The following is a 19,905-nucleotide window of genomic DNA, read 5'->3' as shown; positions in this document are numbered from 1 at the left end:
ATGTAGTTATACAATAGTGTTAGACTTTTTCAACAAAAATAGACTATAGTCATTACAGCGTATAAAATACTTTTTTTACAAAAGCTCTTTTGTTCGATCAAATTATTCTATTTAAATGAATATCAATTTTCCTTTTTTCAATTTAATACTTTTTTAGACTCCAATTCGCAACTTCAATTAAATTATAGCCAACTTTACGAAAAAATTCGTAATTATACGCTAAAAGGCGTTCTTTTAATCATTTTACTGTAATAAAAAAAAACCGCTGCCAATTCGTTGGCAAAGAGCTTCCTCGTAAAAAAATTATCGTTCATATTTTGTTCATAAATGCTAATACAGCAATAATTCACCATTAAACCATGTGAAAAAACTAAAATTTCTTCACGATGTAATCCTTCCTTAAAAAAATCATGTGAAGTCGTTTTATTCTTCACCTCGCATTGGTAGAGGAGTAACGGGGCCTCACTTCATGAGTGATCGAAATCTCGCGTCGGTCGATCCAACCCTATGAAAGAAACTAAAATTTCCGAAAAATAAAGAGAAAAACCTTTTTTTTCTTCACGATGTAATGTTTAAAATAATCGATGAATCCTAACGTTTTTTATCTTAATTAAAAGCTTATCTGCTTATATTTCAAAATTAATACTCAAAAATGCATCAAAAACACTTTCATCGTTAAAATAATCAGACAAAAAATTTTTTTCAAAAAAATTTAGTAAAAAAAAATATGAAAATTTGTAATAGTTTTTGAAATATTAAACAGATCGATATAAAACTTTTTTGGGCTTCATCTTTACAATAACGACAATAAATACAATTTTTTTCAGTAAGATTTACCGTCCCGTTTTCGAAAAAACTCATTCTACATACATCTACACACATATACATAAATACCTGCCATCAGTCACAAATTCTGTCTATTATACAAATATATTAATCGCAATTTATGAGATACAAAAGTACATTTTGGACCAATCACCAAGCTTCCTCGATGAAGAAGCAAAAAATTATTATTTCATTAAATCACTACTTGAGTTTTAATTTTCCTGTATTTTAATTTTATTCTTTCATTAATTGTACAAAAAATTTAATCGTACACTTAAAGGCAGCCTCTACCGCTTGATGGCGACGTACACCATTATCTTTAATTCTACAAGTAGCAAAGTATAATTTACAAAAAACTTATAAACGACTAAACGCAAGTAAGAATAAAAAAAATTCATACATTTTCTTTCTGACTGTCCGGCAACGTGATGCGCGCGCAACTTTCTGACTGTATAAACTACTGTATTTTTTTAGTTCCGCCCACGAGTTAGTTACACCGTAGTCCGTAGTATACGTTGCAGTGTAATACTACGTGTAGTCAGAGAGAGATCACTTTCAGACCGCTGCAAGTTTATTTTGTGAAAGAGAAAAAATATTTAAACTCATAATTTATTTTATTCGTGGGCGAGTTCGTATAGAACAATGGCTGAAAACGATCAGGAGTGCTTAAAAAAATTGAAAATTTTGCGAGACAGTGTCAGTTGGAAACACAATAAAGAGAGACACACACTTTTTGATAAACTTAGCTCATTGATCGAAATACGGAAAAGCCAACCTCCAGATCTCCAAGATATCCTACCACCCGCAGAGAGTGTTTATTCGAAATATATACTAGAGCATGTACAAGAGCAAGAGAAACATATGCAAGAGCGACGCAAATTTCTTCATGAACTTTACGCATTGATCAGAGAATGGAAAGGTCAACTCCCGGATCTCCGGGATATCTTTCGACCCGAAGATATCGACCGTATTCTCTCGGATACCGTCAGATTCGTGGGGATGGTCAATGATTACCACTATAATCTAGTTCCACTCGTCGAGTTCGTGATCAAGACCGGATACAAGGACGAGCCCGGCGAGTCATCCTCGCCACGTCGCTCCACACCTATACATCGTGCGGCCAAAAGTTGTCGTCTTCACAGGGATATCGAGGTCGGTAGGCTCTTTAAAATTTACGACAAATTCGTCGTGAACTGCGCCGACGAGTTTAACCTCACGCATCTGCACGTGGCCTGCATGTTCGGCTGCCAACGCGTCGTCGAGAGATTCATCGAGCTCGGCCACGATCTCGATTGCGTCGAGTGCAGATCGGGCAATTCGCCGCTTCACGTGGCTGCGAACAGTGGCCAAACAGCAGTGGTCGAACTACTTCTGAGAAACGGCGCGGATTCAAAGTTGGTCAACGCGTTCGGATCCAATGCACTGCAAATAATGATTTTATCAAGTCGCAGCAATGATTCCTGTGCGACTAGATTGCTTCGTATCGCTGATGAAAAACATCATCTGGTGCGGATGATCGACGCCCAGGACAAGATAGGCAACACACTTCTGCATTTGGCTCTGTCTCGCGGCTTCAGAAGCGCGGTCGAGTTGCTGCTGAGAAAAGCCGCCAGTCCGAATCTGCCGAACAAGAGAGGACTGACACCTTTGCATCTCATTTGCCAGCAGACGAACCAGTACGATAACTTGGCGCAGCTGTTCTTTGAGATTGTTGACGATCTTCGGCGAACGGTGCTGATCGACGCCGCGGACGAGCAGGGCAGGACACCGCTGCACTACGCTCTGCTGCGTCACGATCCCGGCAGCGTCCAGTTGCTGCTGCGAAGAGGCGCCGACCCGAATTCGGCCGACGCCGAGGGATCGACTCCTTTGCACGTCATTATTACGCGGCGAAGAAAAGACGACGACACGATGAAGCTGTTCTTCGAGATGGTCGACGATGTCGGTCGAGCGACGGTACGAGTCGATGCTCGAGACAATTTGGGCCGGACACCGCTTCAATTGGCCGTGGCGAATTTTTGGCCGAATTGCGTTGGTGTGCTCTTGGATCGCGGCGCCGATCTGTCCAACTTCGTTTTTCCCACCGAGAGCTCCATCGATGCCAGATTCGAATCGTTTTACGCGCTTGATCTTTTCGATAAATTGAATTTGTCGTGCGGCTTCGTGGCCTGCCTCGAACGTCTCGAGAAGAGAGGATACGAGCTGGATCGAAGCGACGCCTCGATGCTCATGAAAGTATTCGACAAGCGCGGATTCTTCATGAAGTCGGCGGCGAATCTCGACGAGTATTGGTATCACGACGGGGAGCTGTTCGCGATCGATACGAAAAAAACAATGATAGGCTCGAGTCTGTCTCTCTACGACTTGATTCGGCTGCAACCCAGAGAGTTGGTGAAACAGCTCACCCGTACGGACGAGCCAAACATCTGGAAATTGACAAATTGTTGGTGGCTCTTGAACAGTAATAACGGAAAGGCTTGTATCGCGCATCTGTGTGAGAAAATTTTGAGAAGATTTTTCCAACGTTGGGCACTGGATCCTTTCTGGGAACTGATACACTATCGACTGCCGATTCTCTGCTGTGACATGATCATCGAGGAGCTGACGAACCAAGATTTATATAATATTTGTTTGGCGGTTGATAGACGAAATGATGAGGATCTTAAGAAAAATTCAATAACGAATATGATAGAATGTCAGTGCGAAGGATGTGCGGAGAAAGCTCCAAAATAGCTTAAATTAACATATGCTATTAGTAAGGTTCCATTTTATTCCAATGTTACTTAATGTTTTGCACATTTTGTACGTTGTTTAAATAAAAATTTTTTTTGTTTAATAAAACTTGTTGATAACTAAAAACTGCTGCCAATTTATTAGCAAAAACTTTCCTCATAAAAAATTACATTAATGAAAGGGTTTGATTATTGAAGGGGAAATCCGTTTTTCATTTTTCAATTTTGAACCGTTTTCATTTTTTTATACGAAACTCCAAAATAACTTAGAGATTACTGGTGAAAAATTCCATTCTATCTATTTACACATCTATCTTAGTCAAAAGGCCGAGAAGACACACACACGCACATACAGACGTTTGTTGATAATTCAAAGTAGTTTCCAAATATGTAACCCAAATTTTCCTTCGACGTCTGGTTCCAGATCTCATTTTCAAGCCTATCACATAACTTCCTCTATTAGGAAGCAATTGTGTTGCACTTTTTCAGCTTAAATACTATACATAGAATTATAAAAAGATTTAAGCCTCCTATCAACCCTTGAATGCACTGATGCTGATGAGAAAACCAGCCCATGAAATTATTCATTATTTGAAATTTGTTTAATTGATTTTCAAGTAACAATTAAATTAATTTATGTCATCAACTCGAACCAATTAATAATTGGTTTTGATTTACTAGTTGTTATCGATTTCAATTGAAAAGTACTTTGTATTTATTATTTAATAATGAATTGGATTAATAAATGCAAAGTATTTACTATTTGATAAATAATTTTTTTGACTAACCATTTTCAACCTTGATTGGTTTTCTGAGTAATAAATAACAAATATGCGCAGGTCAAAAAAGCACCCCAGGGACAGTACACGAACCCAAGGACGTGCTTGGACTGGCTGCTCAACGTCAGCTGCATAACGGGACAATGCAAAATTTTGTACTTTTTCGGCGACGCGCACCGGCAGTCGGATGAAAACAGGCCAAGCTTGTTTTCGATCAATCGGGCCTTCGTCATGCGCCAGGGCTCGCCCTACACGCCGAGCTTCGATCGAATAATTGGCGTGAGCCAGGAGGCGAGATTCGTCCAGAAGTATTGGCCCTCGTTTCTCGAAGAAATCGAGAAGAATGACCCGATGGATACGTTAAGGGATTACTCCTACTAGTTTCCAAATATGTAAACCAAATTGTCCTACGACGTCTGGTTCAAAATCTCGTTTTCGAGCCTATCACAGAGCTCCCTCTATGAGGAAGCAATATACCCAGAAAAATATTTTCCGAATTTTTTTTAAATTCTACTTCCCCAGTGCTTTCTCACTTTTCATTAAATAATAGTTTACAATGTTGAAATCATTGATGCGATCGTTTGCAAAATCGAAAGAATTATTTCTCATACATTGATATAGAGAGCTTCTTCCAAAAAAGCTATTATTCCTATTTTCGTGTGTATAAATTTACGTGTATAAATTATAATAAGTAATAATTTGTAGGGGGAAAAAATTGCACGGCCGTCCTAATATTACAACTTAAAACCCAATAAACTTAATAATAGAACTTAATACTTTGACTTGTACAATTATTTCGACTTTGCCACTTGCAGATTCACCGATAGACGTACTCGCCATCTTGTGGCAGAGGTTGGCTTAAATCAAGATTGAATTTTCATGAAATGTTCAAATTTGAGTATTAAAATGAACTTTTTTTGTTCATTTTGGGTTTGAATTTTGTGGTGCGCAGTTTATATGTAAAAAAAAAAAATTAATCAGTACTTATTTTAACAGGTAAATTTTACCAATGACAATAAATTCATGAGAGGCAGTCTGGTTCACAAATTTGTAATAGACGATGAAATTATCCGTTTTTTTGGTAAAATATGTTGATCATATTAATATTAACGTTAAAGAATAAAAATAAAATGTGTATTTTGAAAGTGTGGATACTCTGTTTTCTGTTCTGCAACCTCTCAGATAACTTACATTTTCAATAAAAAAGCCTGAGTCGTATCTAAAATACATTTTTTTTTTTTTTGAGAATTAATCATAGTGTTCAATAGTTACCCGAGAACTCTGGCCTCTCGGTGCGGGGACAACTCTTCGTCGTGCACTGAGTGATACCGAGTTCCGGCTCGCACGTGCACTCGTTGCAGCCCCTCTTGAAGCGGGTGCCTTCGGGGCACGTGTCGGTGACCACCGAAGGTGGCTCAGTCGTCGTCGTGGTCGGTGTTTCTTTTGGGCACGGTTTTCTCCCACAGCTGGTGTGACCGTTCGTCGGATCGCAGTAGCACCAGTTGCAAGCATCCACCTTATAGTTGTTTGGTTCCGGGCACAAAGCTGCAAGAGGAATATAATCGTTTTTTTTTTTCAACCGATTTAAATATTAACACTCGTTAAATATCCTTACATGCTCTTATCGGGGGTATCGATGCAGCTGGGATGGATACTTCTATAAATGAACGATGTAATTTGTACAATTTTTTTTTTTTTATTATCGACTGATTATTTGACATTTGTGTGAAAAAAAAATGTCGAATTTACCTTCTACCGGGGCTCTCTTTGATCTTTCAGATAAACTCTGAGTCTGCGCCACTATATGCGGAGGGAATTCGAAAAAAAAAATTATGATATAATCTTGAGTTTTGATCTTGGCGGTCGAAATGTATGCGTTTGTACATACCCACGCCGCTCAACACGACTGCAATTAAAAAAACTAAAGGCTTCATTTTTCTATGCAACTTGATCACTAAAACAATAAAAAAAAAAGAGTTCACTCTGCTGCGCGCAGCGCTACACGGGTCACTCTCGATACGCCTCGCGCGGCGCGTCACCTATAGATGACTTTCTTACGTAAACTACTGGCTTAACGAGAGCTAAAAATTTAGGTAGCCGAGCTAGTTTCAATTTTTTTCCTTATTTTTTCCCAAAAAAAGAAGTCATGGAGAGGGCACGCGCCGCGAGGTCCGTACGCACATTCGAAATACATCTCTGCCGAGCTAATTACCGGTATTTGCCAAGGCAATCCTCATTAGAATAACGGGAGATCCGGTATTTCGCTCGATGTTTTTATTTTATTTTTTTTTCTTCTAACTTTCGACCGTATTGAGTCTAGATTTGGCCGGTTTATGTGATTACTCGTATTGTCAATGGATTATCGAAGATGCGTACCGACAGTTGCAACACATTCCTCGACGACACGAGAGAGATGTGCTTTTTAAAAATCAAAAACCTTGAAAGTCGTTGAAACGAAATACTCGTGATATTCGCGTGGACAATGTATATACACGTTTCTCAACGTCAGCGACTTTCTGAGAATATTATTAGCCTATGATTCATATGGAAAGTACGCCGCGCGCGCGTTGACAATCGCCGATATATATTATCCTTGTGCATATACTCGCGAGTTCGATGCAAAATTGGTCATTTTTATGTGAAATCAAAATCGATTACGTTTTAACCGCGAGTCGTTATTTTGCTCAAGAATGTAATGAAAGACATGGAATCGCGGAGTATTTTTCTATTTTACGCGACGACAAGATTGACATCTATTATTAATGATAAAACACATTAACTTGCATTCATTCAGTTTTATTGCCTCTACGATGAATTTTAATGTGCGCTCTTTACATCCGCATCGCGACAATCGGTATAATCGATTACGTAGCAGTGATACAACCACGCGCCAATAAAGTTCTGTTGATTTTCGTATGGGAGGATATCACTTCGGAATGAAGTGATTGAAATTGAGATATTTTTTTTCGAATAACAAAATAAATTTTTATTTCTTGAATAACAATACCATAGTAATAATTTTGTACACATCTAATTATCAATATCACATTTTGGTTTCAGCCGATTTGATCGTTTAGTATGATTTTTTTCTGATCATAGAAAAGTTGATTATTCTCATCAGAAGTACGATTTTGTGTCCTCCTGAAACAACGATTAATTGATTAATAAAGCATAAATACACCATTTAATAACGTTGAATTAATATTTTGAAATGGGTATGTATATATTAATATATACAAAATTTTTTTTTGACACTTTCGGATTTACAATACCCCATCTGTTGATCAAATCAAAAAGCTCACAATCAAATGTGACATCTTTGATGATGATGTATATTTTTACAATACAAATTTTGAAGACGTTAACAATCTCCGAATCTTCCATTGAATGTGATAATATTCATTGCAACATATCTCTTCGAGCTGCTATTGTTTACCTGACTGAGTGGTGGGCACGGATATTCGGAACAGGAAAATGACAATCCATCGTCGGCGCAGTTACAGGTGTTGCAATCCTTGGTAAAATACGTGTTCGGCACGCAAACTCGATTTTTCATGTTGGAAGCTGCAGTAAAAATTTTAAGAGCATCGATTGATTATCATTACACATCTTGCGAACAAAATCAAATTATCAATATCACACAAAAAATGCATCTACTTACCCATCGCGCCGAACTTGGGATTGCTCTCGGTGATCTCGTACGCAGCGGCTTCAAAATAATAAAACTAATATCAGTTATCGAAAGAGCATCCGATTGCTCGGATCTTTGGTTTTTCCGAGGGCTTACCGAACGCAATGACAGCGGCGAAGAAGACAACAGTTATGAATCTCATTTTGTTTACGCACACGGCACACGTCACACAGCAGCAAGTCGTGGTCGATCTCGTCACAAAAAAAAACTGCGTGCACCCGAACAACTCGCGAGGAATAACGACTCGACCGAGATTTTCCTCGCCTTTTATATACTTTAAAGTGCGGATTTTAATGTAATTCGCACGAGGCGCGCGCGCGGATATATCGCGTCTAATAAACGCCGCTTAATTTTTGTGTGTCTCTCCGTACGTGCGTGCAATACATAAAAAGAAAAAGAGAGAAAAAAAATCACACGTGACCGCTACGGCGTCAATAGTCCTGTCCAATCAGATCGTCCAGATACCTCGCGCACACACAGACACGCACGTACGAGCACATCTAGGCGTATAAGGTCGAGGAAGAAGCGTGACCGTGACAATGACGTATATATGTGTACACAATAATATACACTGGCTTACATATGTAATACATAATATCATCGCTCGCGATCGTTGGCACTCCGAGAAAATCCGTTTCAGTAATTTTTATGGCACCTGTGCAGGCAATAAGAAAATGCACATAACACGTGGTGATTACTGCTATTGCGCGCCTTTGTTTTGTTTCTATTCGCCCACTTTGAAATTATCGCGGGTATCGTTGGTATACAGACGAGCTCGTATCGTATTTTATTTCTGTATACATGAAAATTAATCGTTTCCAATTATAAGGATTGATAAACGCGCGTCGTATCGAAATTCCAATACACCGTATACACAAAATATAAATAAAAATTTCGCAAAGGATCTAAAAATATACATTGTATATATTTCGAAAAAGTCGGAGCCGCGATGATGCGCTGCCTACGTGACGCGGCGTACATACACGCGATCGATCGTATCGGTATTATGATAATATACATCGAAACCGTTATCCCCGAAACCTCTTGGGAATGATTATAAAGCGCGATTTATGGAGAGAAAGAAAAATATATATATCGCATAGGTAAATTAGCCTTTATAGAAGTAGAAGGCCACCGATAGTAGCGGCTCGGGGATCTTCGTGACGCCAGTTCATTGTAATGAAATATAAATATATATGTTGGAGATGCATATACGTTCAAATGAATAAATAAGATAGACTCGGCCGGTAGAATAATGTCTTCCTGCTTTTATTTATTAGCATTTTTTAATGCATTATACATAAATAGAGATACATACCGGCTGTATACGTATTATGTTATTGAGCTAAGTAATATAATGGATTGATCCATCGGTAGAACAATGCATAATAATTCTCACGAAGGAAAAGTTATTATTGGGTACACTTTAGGATCTTAAATAATCTACACATAAACAATTAACATTATCAGGAAAAACAAAATAACACGCAGTTAATATGTTAATTATAGTTAAATTCTTTGTTATATATACACAAGTTATTGGCAGAATTGATCCACGATATCTCCGTGCAAATATTTGTAAGAGTTTCCGGAAAGATTTTTACGAATCGTCAAAATGTTTGCCGGCAGATTAAATGCAGTCGAGCTTCGCTTTTACGTAATAAACGCGTTGTTTTATTATTAAAAAAAAACGAAGAAATCATTGATCAAAAATCATGTGATCCGCCGAGTTATCTAGTGAGAGGCCAAATTCAAATTATCCACGTATTTGAATCCGTACTTGAGATCGCAGGTGAACGTTGTGCAGACGCCTCGCTTGTCGTCACCGCACACGCACACGTTACAGTCGTCGGCGAAGATCACTCCCGGATTGCAATTGTCCACCGTGTCCAAAACTGCGGAAGCGACGAAATTTCCCATAATTAAATTCAAAAATGTCGGCTGATTGTTTAGTCGTTTACCCTTACCTGTCGTCATGTCGTGCTCGTGTGGACATGCGATTCCGCTGCACATGGCGAATTTCCCAGTCTCGCCGCAGTGACAATGATGGCAGTTGTATTGGAAAATCGTCGTAGGATCGCAGGTTATCGTCATGTCTTCGAGAGAACGTTTAAATTTCGATTATAAAAATGAATGAAAGAAGTATTGTGCGAATTAAAGATCTCATTACTCAAAATGTGCGAGTGATGGAAGGAAAACGATTCGCAGCCCATTCTGTTGCAGTCCATTGACTTTCCATTTTCCGAGCACTGGCATTCGTTGCACTGCAGCATGAGGAAAGAGTTAGGCACGCACTGGGTTTCATCTGGGGGAAATGATAATCATTTTATGGGAGTCAAGTCGCATGTAACATAAAAAATATTTCGTTCACTTACTCGTATTAGTGGAGAATTGTCGGCAATCCAATTTAGTGCAAACTGCCGTACCATTAGAACCGCAAATGCAACCGTTGCATCTATCGCTGAATACCGACCCAGGGGTGCACTTATCACGAGTTTCTAAAAATTACGTATGAGTTAATTAAGTATAAATTGGAAGATTTTTTTACATGTGAATTGCCGTATGAAATTCTCAAATTTTAATTTGAATTACATTAATTTTTATGTAGTTATTTTTTTAATTTCTTCATTTGAAATTAGGATAGCCAATTAAATTGAATTTGCGTTTATATAACACCAGAAATTTTGTAAGGAGACGTAGTATTTCTCGCTTCTAATTATACAACTATTTTCACTTTACTACTTGCAGATTCACAAATAAAGGTACTCGCCATCTAGTGGTGGATGTTGGCATTACGATTAAGTTTTCATGGATTTCACGAGCAACTTCAATCAAAATGTTTAAAAAGTATAGAATTTAACCTTATATCAATTAGTTAGTTAATTTTGGTATTAAAACAATGAATATCGCCGTTTTTTCATGTATTTCTTGTGCAGTTATTAAAAAAAACCATTACTTTTTTTTAGCAAATATAGGATTTTATCCAAGATGAAGTAATTAACGCGATGCCTATTAAGAACTGAAATTAACACATACATCAACCACGCTGATGTTTAGCAAGCGTAAATTGCTAATTGTACTGATACATTCAACTTAAACAAATATTTCACCTAATAAAATTCGGAATTATTTACTTCAATTCTATTATCTGATTTACATCAAAACTGCTCTAAATTCCATGTTTCTTTAAACAATAATCAAATACGTTTATGGTTTACCTAGTTTCGCCTCCGCTCTGGGGCATTTTCGACCAAGGCACGAGGCGTAGTTTCCACTCTCGTGGCAGATGCAGTCTCGGCAAATGTCTTTGAAGGTCTCGTTGGGTTCACATTTAACGGTGATGTCTGTAAAAAGAATTGCGCACGATTGTAATTAAAATCGTTACGAAATTTCGATTGTGACAATGTAAAGGTTCGAGTTACTTTGAAATTGGATTCGATGCAGTTCGGGTGTAAGGGTGGTAAACATTTTCCTCTTGCACGTGACCTCCGTGCCGTTTTCGTTGCAGTAGCACACATTGTGATCGTAGGTAAAAATTTTATCAGGGATGCACTTCATCGTTTGGCCATCTATGGAAAAGTACGCAGAGCATCACCAAAAATTTACAAATTGAAAAAAAATATCGACGCAAAGATATAATTTAATAATAGATAGGTTAACAACTGTAGGCTAACTTACAAACACCCACTACTCCGAACCCCAATAGCAACGCGAAAAGTTTCAACATTTTTGTACGCGCACACACTCACGAGTTACGATGCGATTCTTTCAACTTTTTCCGAGCTTATGGCAGCCGATCCCCGAAATCGCACGTATGACTTCTCTCGGTGCTCTTCAGAAAAAAAAGCGCCAAATAAAACAAACACTTTCACGTGAACTCATTGATATCAATACATCAATTCTCGTTAAATGTGTGTACGTAAGTAGTGTTTGATTGTTGCTAATTAAAAAATTACTCCATGATGCGCCTGTGTCTATATTTCTTACGCCGCGAGAGGCTCGAGTGTAATCACAATGACTTCACGAAATTTTTGACGATTGCAGTTCCATTTGACATTTTACAATTATTGCTCCGTTCGAAATCTCTGCTGAATATTTGTTCAGGGATGAAAGGAAATAAAACATTAGACTTATTAGATAAAGCAAAATTACAATCATGACATTCGAACCTATATTAAAAGTAAATGCTAGTTATCGATTATCAAGCTCATATGGAAGAAAATATACGTAATTCAATAAATAACAAAAAATAAATCTCTCTCATCAATGAGGTTCTTACGTAAAAATTTCGTCGATCGAAATTTTTCAAGCTTATTTGCTGAAAAATTAATCGATGGATTGCACAAACATCCTAAAAAGTTGAACAAATAAATTGTGATAATCGATTATCGTTCGAGAACACTTGTTTAATTGTTTTCGTTGTTAACGACATTATACTTTTGGGTCGGAAAAACATTCGCGTATCATTGAAGATTGTATCCCGTTTTAGCGAAAATACCAACGATCGCAACTTGTCACGAGATCATTGAATCAACTTTATTCTACTAAATTTTATGTACATGAGCAATTATAGAATTTCCCTGACCAATTTTTGGTTAAAAACGGGTCTGTTTTATGTTTTTAATTGAACGCTTGGTAGAAACATTGGTTATCGTTTTTGTAGGTGTCGGGCAGCTAGAAAAATGTGTGAATTAAATTTTAATCTACATTGCTTTAAATTATTTATAATTAAACAAATTTTTGATGAAAACATTTACTGACGATCAAATATATGCATAGAATTGTTCAATACATAAAATATGTAAAAAATTAATGTATCGACATGTTCACATTGAAAAATTGTATCGCATGATACAACGAAGGAAAATATTTCTAGATTAAATATATTTTTGAATTAACTTGACGAAGTGGTTCTAAGTACGAGATTCACTCATTGCGTTCGTTATTTTTACAATCTTTAAGCGCTTTTTCGTAGTGTCTGTTCAAATTAAATCGAAGTCTAAATTTCTTCTCGCATTTGTCACATGTGAATTCTTTACGACCTTCGTGGACTGTTTTTTGGTGTAAGTGCAAATCCGATTTTTGTCCAAATTTCTTTTCACATTTGTCACATGCAAATTCCTTGCGATCTTCATGGGTTGTATTTTGATGTCTTTTCCAATTTCTTCTATCCTTAAATTTTTTGTCACACTTGTCGCATGCAAAATCTTTCCGACCTTCGTGGACGGTTTTTATGTGCGAAAGCAAATGATTTTTATACCCAAATTTTTTTTCGCACTGGTTGCATGCAAAAGGCTTGCGACCTTCATGAACTATCCCTTGGTGCTTTATTAGATTTGATTTTTCTCCAAATTTCTGCTCGCATTTGTCGCATTCGTAATCTTTGCGACCTTCGTGGACTGTTTTTTTGTGTAAGAGCAAATGCGGTTTTTGTCCAAATTTCCTCTCGCATTTGTCGCATGCGTAGTCTTTGCGACCTTCATGGACTGTTTTTTGATGCTGAAACAAATTTGATGCTTTTCCAAATTTCTTCTCGCATTTGTCGCATGCGAAATCTTTTAGACCCTCGTGTATCGTCTTCTGGTGCAAAAGTAAACTCGATTTGTGTCCAAATTTCTTCTCACACTTGGCGCATGCAAAATCTTTGCGACCTTCGTGTACCGACCTTTGGTGAACGAGCAAATTAGACTTCTTTCCAAATTTTTTCTCGCAATTGTCACATGCGTAATCCTTGCGACCGTCGTGAACTGTCTTTTGGTGAATAAGAAATTGCCCTTTTTGTCCGAATTTCTTCTCGCACTTGTCGCATGCGTAATCCTTGCGACCTTCGTGTACTACCCTTTGGTGTAAGAGTAAATCCCTTTTTTGACCAAATTTCTTTTCACACTCGTTGCATGTAAAATCTTTGCGACTTTTGTGCACCGTTCTTTGGTGTAAGAGCAAACTCGATATTTCTCCAAATATTTTCTCGCATTTTTCGCATGCAAAACCCTCGCAACCCTCGTGGACTGCTCTTATATGCAAAAGTAAATACGATTTTTTCCCAAATTTCTTGGCGCACTTGTTGCATGCGTAATTTTTGCGACCTTCGTTTATTATCTTTTGGTGATTGATCACATACTGTTTATGTCCAGATTTATTCGCACACTTTTCGCACGCAAAATCTTTGTGATCTTCGCATACTCTCTTTTGGTGTAAAAACAAATTAGAATCGAATCCAAATTTCTTCTCAAAATCGTCATCTACGTAATATCTTCTATTGTCGGTTAAAACATCGATGTCGTCCTCACTTAAGTTATCTTGCGAGATGGCTAGCTCCAATTTCTCCTCACATTTATTCATTTTGTAGCTTAAGTTAACCGATAGTTCCTTCTACTTAGTGCTGCAGAAGTTGAATGAATAGAATTTTTTTTGGTATTATTAAAACTCGTTTCACCGGGAAAGACAAAACTGATACTAATTCGTTTGTCTACAAAAATTTTCAGTTAAGAAGAGATCATATCAAGATTGTTTATGTTCATATTGTTTGTTTACAACTTATAGACACGGATTCATCCGTTGATAAATTGTCCCTGTATAATTGAATAGCTCTTATTACGTCACTAAAAATTTCAATATTATTTGAATATCCTTTCTTAAAATGGAGCAATGAAGAAATAATAAAAGGTGAAACACGATGTTATCGTTTTTTGCGACTTCATGTAATAATTATTATAATCAATCTGCTTAAAAAATATTTTAGGCCTGTAGCAATGATCAAATCGAAAAAATCGTATGCACTTTTTTATTCTTTTCATTGCATTTTTTAAAATGATGATTGTTCGCGCATTTTTCTAGCTTCCTGTGATTTCCAAGAACAATCATCAATGTTCGATACAACCAAGTCCAATGAGAAAAAAATTTGTCAGGTGGATTCTAAAAGCGATCGTATATTTCTTTGCACACATACACTATAAGCAGAGTTCACTCTGTGTCATGATAATATTATGCTCTTCCTAAGTCCCTCGGAACACACCCGATTTGCGAGAATTACGAGCGCTGGCCTAGGATTATCTTAGAAATTCCGTGATTGATAAACTAGTCGTCAACGGGCCGTCGCGAACTACAGACCCCACGTATAAATTCATCGATTTCATCGCGTCACATCGCGACTACCGTTTGCGATAGCTGCAAAAACTTGCAGTTCTGTGTGTGTGCGTATGTGTGTATCGTGCTGAAAAAAAAAGACGAAATAAAAAGAAAAGTCGCGCGATGTTCAGCGACTCGAGCGACGACGAGCAGAGCGAGCTCGGCACGCCGATATGCTACAGGAAAAAGTCGCAGAAATTGGGCAGCTCGTCCATGACGAACTCGTCGGTGGTGTTTCGCAATCTGTCCAAGGAGATGCTGTCGATCTGGAGCCGGCTGCCGGAGGCCGTCAGGCTCGATCCGAGCTTGGCGGCTTATCAGAGAGATTACGACAACGTACACAAGTGAGTGCATCCGCACAGTGAGAAACGACGATGATATTGATTTTCGCGAAAAATCTAGAATTTTGAGATTACTCGGTGTGTACCTCAAACCGCGAGGCTGATTCCCAAGTCTATATTTGTGAGGTGCATCGTTTGTAAACAGAAACCGAGATATTGAGAGACATTTGTCTAATGAAAAATTACAGCTTTTTATGTTACAATTATGCCATTCTTCGCGTGCAATTATTTATGATGTATTGTTATTTGATTTTCATGAAGATTCGGAGAGCCAAGCACTTCGAGAACTGGTTGTTTTGTAGTCAACATGTCTTTGACGCACCGCTTATTGGACGATGTGTAAGTTGTTAATTTTGTAATAAATTCAACGTTCGAATGAATATTAAAAGATAGAATTATTTAAATATTTTAATTTAGACAAGAAGAGGACAGAGGAAGCACCACCGAAAGCAATCAAATTAATTCACACGCTAGAAAACTGAGTCCCATTGCCAGGAATATAAAACTCATTTTGCTCGTTTCGTGCTGGGCTATTCTTTTTGTAAGTAAAATAAATTCTCAGCTTTACATCAATTTTTTTTTTATAAATTTTCGTAAAACATTGATTACACATATTGATTTTAGTTTGCCCTGATGTCTACGAGGGCAAAAGTCGAAACTTTTAGCCAAATTTCAGTGCCAAACGATGAAATCAAAGGTATGCTTTAAATGAAATAAAATTCTTTACTTGATTTATAGATTTCATTTTTTTTAAATGTTTAGATCTACCGATTCATGGCAAGCCGCAGTCGAATATTATAAGTGTAGTTTTGGAAGGAGCCTTCGTAACCAAAAATTATACCAATGCGACTCTGCTGGAGTACGACTTGAGCGTATGGTTCGAGTTCGTGTACGATTCTAGATTAGGCAAAAATTTTTCTTCGGTCAAGGTATTAGAGTTAGGAAAGTTTACTGTAAAATACGTGAAAATTAAAAATTAACAGTAAAACGATGAATTTTTTATTCATGCAGAACATATCGGAAGTCTGGAAGTTACCTATAATACCACCGTCAATTTACAGCGACTTTTATCCGAGTCAGAAGGAACGAAAAGTATTTGACATCGATTATTTTCCGAATGAGTATGTAAAATATTTTATTTCTACTATTTCACTGATCACATCATTTATCATTTGACGTGATTCATTGCAGTCTCGGTCGAGGACAGATATTTTTAAAATTCAAAACCAACGTCAACTCAACGATGCCCGTCTCCGTGTACTACGATACCTCGCCCATCAATACCGAGGACGGAATCGCTCTGGGGGCTGCCGTATTAGTCGGACTGTATCTGCTCATTATTTTCGAGGTAACGAAATTATTTCATTTATACAATGGACGAGTAACTCATTTTTCATAAATAATTTTACAGTTGATCCATAAGACGATCGCAGCGATGTTGGCATCGACCAGTTCGCTCGCTATCCTGGCTGCTTTGAACGAGGTAAAATAATTCGTTATCAATGTAAATAAATTTATGAACTACGCTATTGACAAAATAAAAAATGTTTAACGATTAATTGTCAAAGAAACCTACGATGACGGAAATAATGTCGTGGATAGACATCGACACGCTGCTGCTGTTACTCTCGATGATGATAATCGTCGCAGTAGTAGCCGATACCGGAATTTTCGACTATCTGGCAGTCTACGCTTACGAGGTATTTATTTTTCATTTATACCCAAAAAATTCACTCCAATATGATTAATTATTGATTTTTTTCGCTCTCTCAAAGATCACGTCCGGCAAGATATGGCCGCTCATCACGACCATCTGCATGTTCACCGTCGTCCTGTCCTGCTTCCTGGACAATGTCGCCACGATCCTGCTGATGACGCCCGTCACGATTCGACTGTGCGAGGTGATGCAGCTGAATCCGGTGCCCGTGCTCACCACCATGCTCATCTTCTCGAACATCGGCGGCGCCACGACGCCCGTGGGTGATCCCCCGAACGTCATCATCTGCTCCAACAAGGCTGTGATCGATGCGGTACGTATACAGGCGCGTAAATGCGCATTATGATGCGCGAATCATTAATTTTTTTTTATCTTCATTTTCAGGGAGTGAATTTTAGTACGTTCATGGCTCATATGGGTACCGGTGTCGTCATTGTCTGCTTCGTGGTTTACGGATATTTCCGTATAATATTCAGGAATTTGGACGTATTGAAATTCGACGAACCCCAAGACGTACAGGTAAGCTCATAAAAATGTTTTTTTAATCAAGAAAAACGATTAAAGAGTATACGTAATTTGTGTTTCAGGATTTACGTCACGAAATAGTCATTTGGCAAAGGGCAGCCGCGAGTCTATCGAGCTACAGCAAAGATGAAAGTATCGTCCGAGGAACGCTGGAGAAAAAAGTCAAACGTTTGTTGCAGCAACTAAAACAGAAGCTCAACAACGACACGATCATGCGGGAGTATCATTACAAAAATACATTGGAGGAATTGAAAGAGAAGGTAAGCATGAAAAAATATACTTAAAATTGAATTAAAAATAGTGATATTTATTTAATTTTTTTTGTGTTGACAGTACCCTATTAGGAATAAAATTCTCCTCGCCAAGTCCGGCATGACCATGCTGCTGGTGATAATTTTGTTCTTCCTGCACAGCATACCGAATTTTAATCTGTCGCTGGGCTGGTCGGCGTTTTTAGGCGTCCTGCTATTGCTGATAATAGCGGACAAGCAAGATCTCGATGGAATAATGGCTCGAGTCGAGTGGAGCACGCTGCTGTTCTTCGCGGCCTTGTTCGTTCTAATGGAGGTACACACAAGAAAATAACTAACGAATCGACTCGATAAAAAATAATATTCACGATCTTCGTCGTTGACAGGCGTTAACGAAACTCGGCCTGATCACGTGGATCGGCAGCAAGACCGAGCTCATCATCCTGTCGGTGGACGAGGAGTCGCGACTGGCGGTGGCGATTCTGCTGCTGCTCTGGGTGTCCTCGATCGCCGGGGCCTTCGTCGACAACGTGCCCCTCGCCACGATGATGATCCGAATCGCCACGAGACTGGCCGAGAATCAAGATCTACGGCTGCCGCTGCAGCCCCTCGTCTGGGCGCTGGCGTTTGGCTCTTGCATGGGTGGTAAGTGTGTAGCTATTCGAGATGATGATTCGAGCTTGAATAAAATAATCAATTTTTTTTCACAGGTAACGGCACCCTCATTGGAGCTACGGCAAATGTTGTTTGCGCGGGGGTGGCAGAACAGCACGGCTATCGCTTCACCTTCTGTCAATTTTTCAAGTACGAAATTTTCACTCGCTACAAATATGAAATTGTTTTTGAAAATCTATACTAAAATCAAACCTTTTTTCTGTTGCAGAATGGGATTTCCAGTATTATTAATCAGTACAATGACTGTAACATTATACTTAATGGTCGCTCACGTAGCCTTTGATTGGAATTATTGATGTTTTTGTTCGTGTTAGTTTATCTATTTTTCTTTGTTTATTTCGTGTTTCTTACTTTTTTATCGCGAAAAAAAAGTATAAATTTTACGATAGAGTTCGTTTACGTTAAGCTAACCACAAAGCCTAGAGAACAAAAAAAAACGATAGCTCGATATAGAGCAAAAAAACCATAATGTTAAATTACGTATCATATGTATATCCGTTGTTATCGTTCGTTGATATTTACACGTTGAATATCGCATTATTTATATGGTTTAAACTTGAATGTATCGCTCGCCACGCGCTAGTCCTTTTTTTATGCATTTGTAAAGTGTGCGTATGTAGTTGGTATGTCTATGTATATGTATAGTGAATGTGTGTGCATAAATGCTGATTGAGCGTAATAAACAACAGTTAATGAACTGTTATTATCCTTTGAACGCTTTGATTATTTATTATTTGGCAATGACCCATAAAAGTAGGCAAAAATTTTCATTCGTGATTTATTTACTGGCAGCAGTAGTAGTACTATTACTCGAGTTTAAACTTGATGAATTTCGCCTCGCGCGCGCACGAGCCTCACGTGCACGCGTGTGTGTGTCTGCGTTGATTATTGTTTACGTGGAATCCGATCGCGGTCCTCTGGATTGCCTCGAATGCAGCCTGACAGGCTCGTATACATATATTTTCTACACAGAACTCGACAAAAAAGCGTGGAAATTTCGCGAGCGACCGAGTCCAAGTCCACAAGCTGCTGCTGCTGCGACAGGGTAATAATTAACTTAATTTACGCAGGCATAATAAATTGCTTCTAATCGATTAGTCACGAGACGACAACGGGGGGACCCTTTAGTGCATATCGTTTAGTCACATTTATATTGCCGAATGCACGTGAGACGACCCGACTCGTGACGCCGATGATCCTCTCGCGTGCGCCATAAACGTCCTGGAAATTTCGGCGCACGA

General features: G+C 38.3%; 3 protein-coding genes across 3 annotated transcripts; 1 reads left to right on the top strand and 2 right to left on the bottom strand.

Moving 5' to 3' along the window:
- Positions 1-7,295: 7,295 nt before the first annotated feature.
- On the bottom strand, positions 7,296-8,279 carry LOC106655349. Its single transcript, XM_014375680.2, has 4 exons — positions 8,124-8,279; positions 7,998-8,045; positions 7,773-7,900; positions 7,296-7,477 (listed from the first exon to the last, which is right to left on the bottom strand). The coding sequence occupies exons 1-4, from the start codon at positions 8,167-8,169 to the stop codon at positions 7,454-7,456; spliced, it is 246 nt and encodes an 81-aa protein (XP_014231166.1). The 5' UTR covers positions 8,170-8,279; the 3' UTR covers positions 7,296-7,453.
- Positions 8,280-9,658: 1,379 nt separating this feature from the next.
- LOC106655304 (tenascin-like) lies at positions 9,659-11,585 on the bottom strand. The gene is made up of 6 exons (XM_023461842.1): positions 11,450-11,585; positions 11,246-11,371; positions 10,403-10,525; positions 10,198-10,332; positions 9,995-10,123; positions 9,659-9,922 (listed from the first exon to the last, which is right to left on the bottom strand). The coding sequence occupies exons 1-6, from the start codon at positions 11,583-11,585 to the stop codon at positions 9,762-9,764; spliced, it is 810 nt and encodes a 269-aa protein (XP_023317610.1). The 3' UTR covers positions 9,659-9,761.
- A 3,521-nt stretch (positions 11,586-15,106) lies between these two features.
- Positions 15,107-19,379, top strand: LOC106655326 (P protein-like). Its single transcript, XM_014375654.2, has 16 exons — positions 15,107-15,499; positions 15,758-15,835; positions 15,914-16,037; positions 16,121-16,193; positions 16,259-16,425; positions 16,508-16,617; positions 16,688-16,844; positions 16,908-16,979; positions 17,065-17,196; positions 17,272-17,526; positions 17,598-17,732; positions 17,801-17,998; positions 18,072-18,305; positions 18,376-18,634; positions 18,700-18,793; positions 18,873-19,379. Exons 1-16 carry the CDS (start codon positions 15,279-15,281, stop codon positions 18,958-18,960), a joined length of 2,397 nt encoding a protein of 798 aa, XP_014231140.1. The 5' UTR covers positions 15,107-15,278; the 3' UTR covers positions 18,961-19,379.
- The last annotated feature ends 526 nt before the right edge of the window (positions 19,380-19,905 follow it).

Source organism: Trichogramma pretiosum, unplaced genomic scaffold, assembly GCF_000599845.2.
Source record: "Trichogramma pretiosum strain Unisexual culture from Peru unplaced genomic scaffold, Tpre_2.0 scaffold12, whole genome shotgun sequence".
Taxonomy (NCBI): Eukaryota; Metazoa; Arthropoda; class Insecta; order Hymenoptera; family Trichogrammatidae; genus Trichogramma; species Trichogramma pretiosum.
The sequence above is the reverse complement of the archived record's forward strand: the minus strand, read 5'-3'. Positions and strand labels throughout refer to the sequence as shown.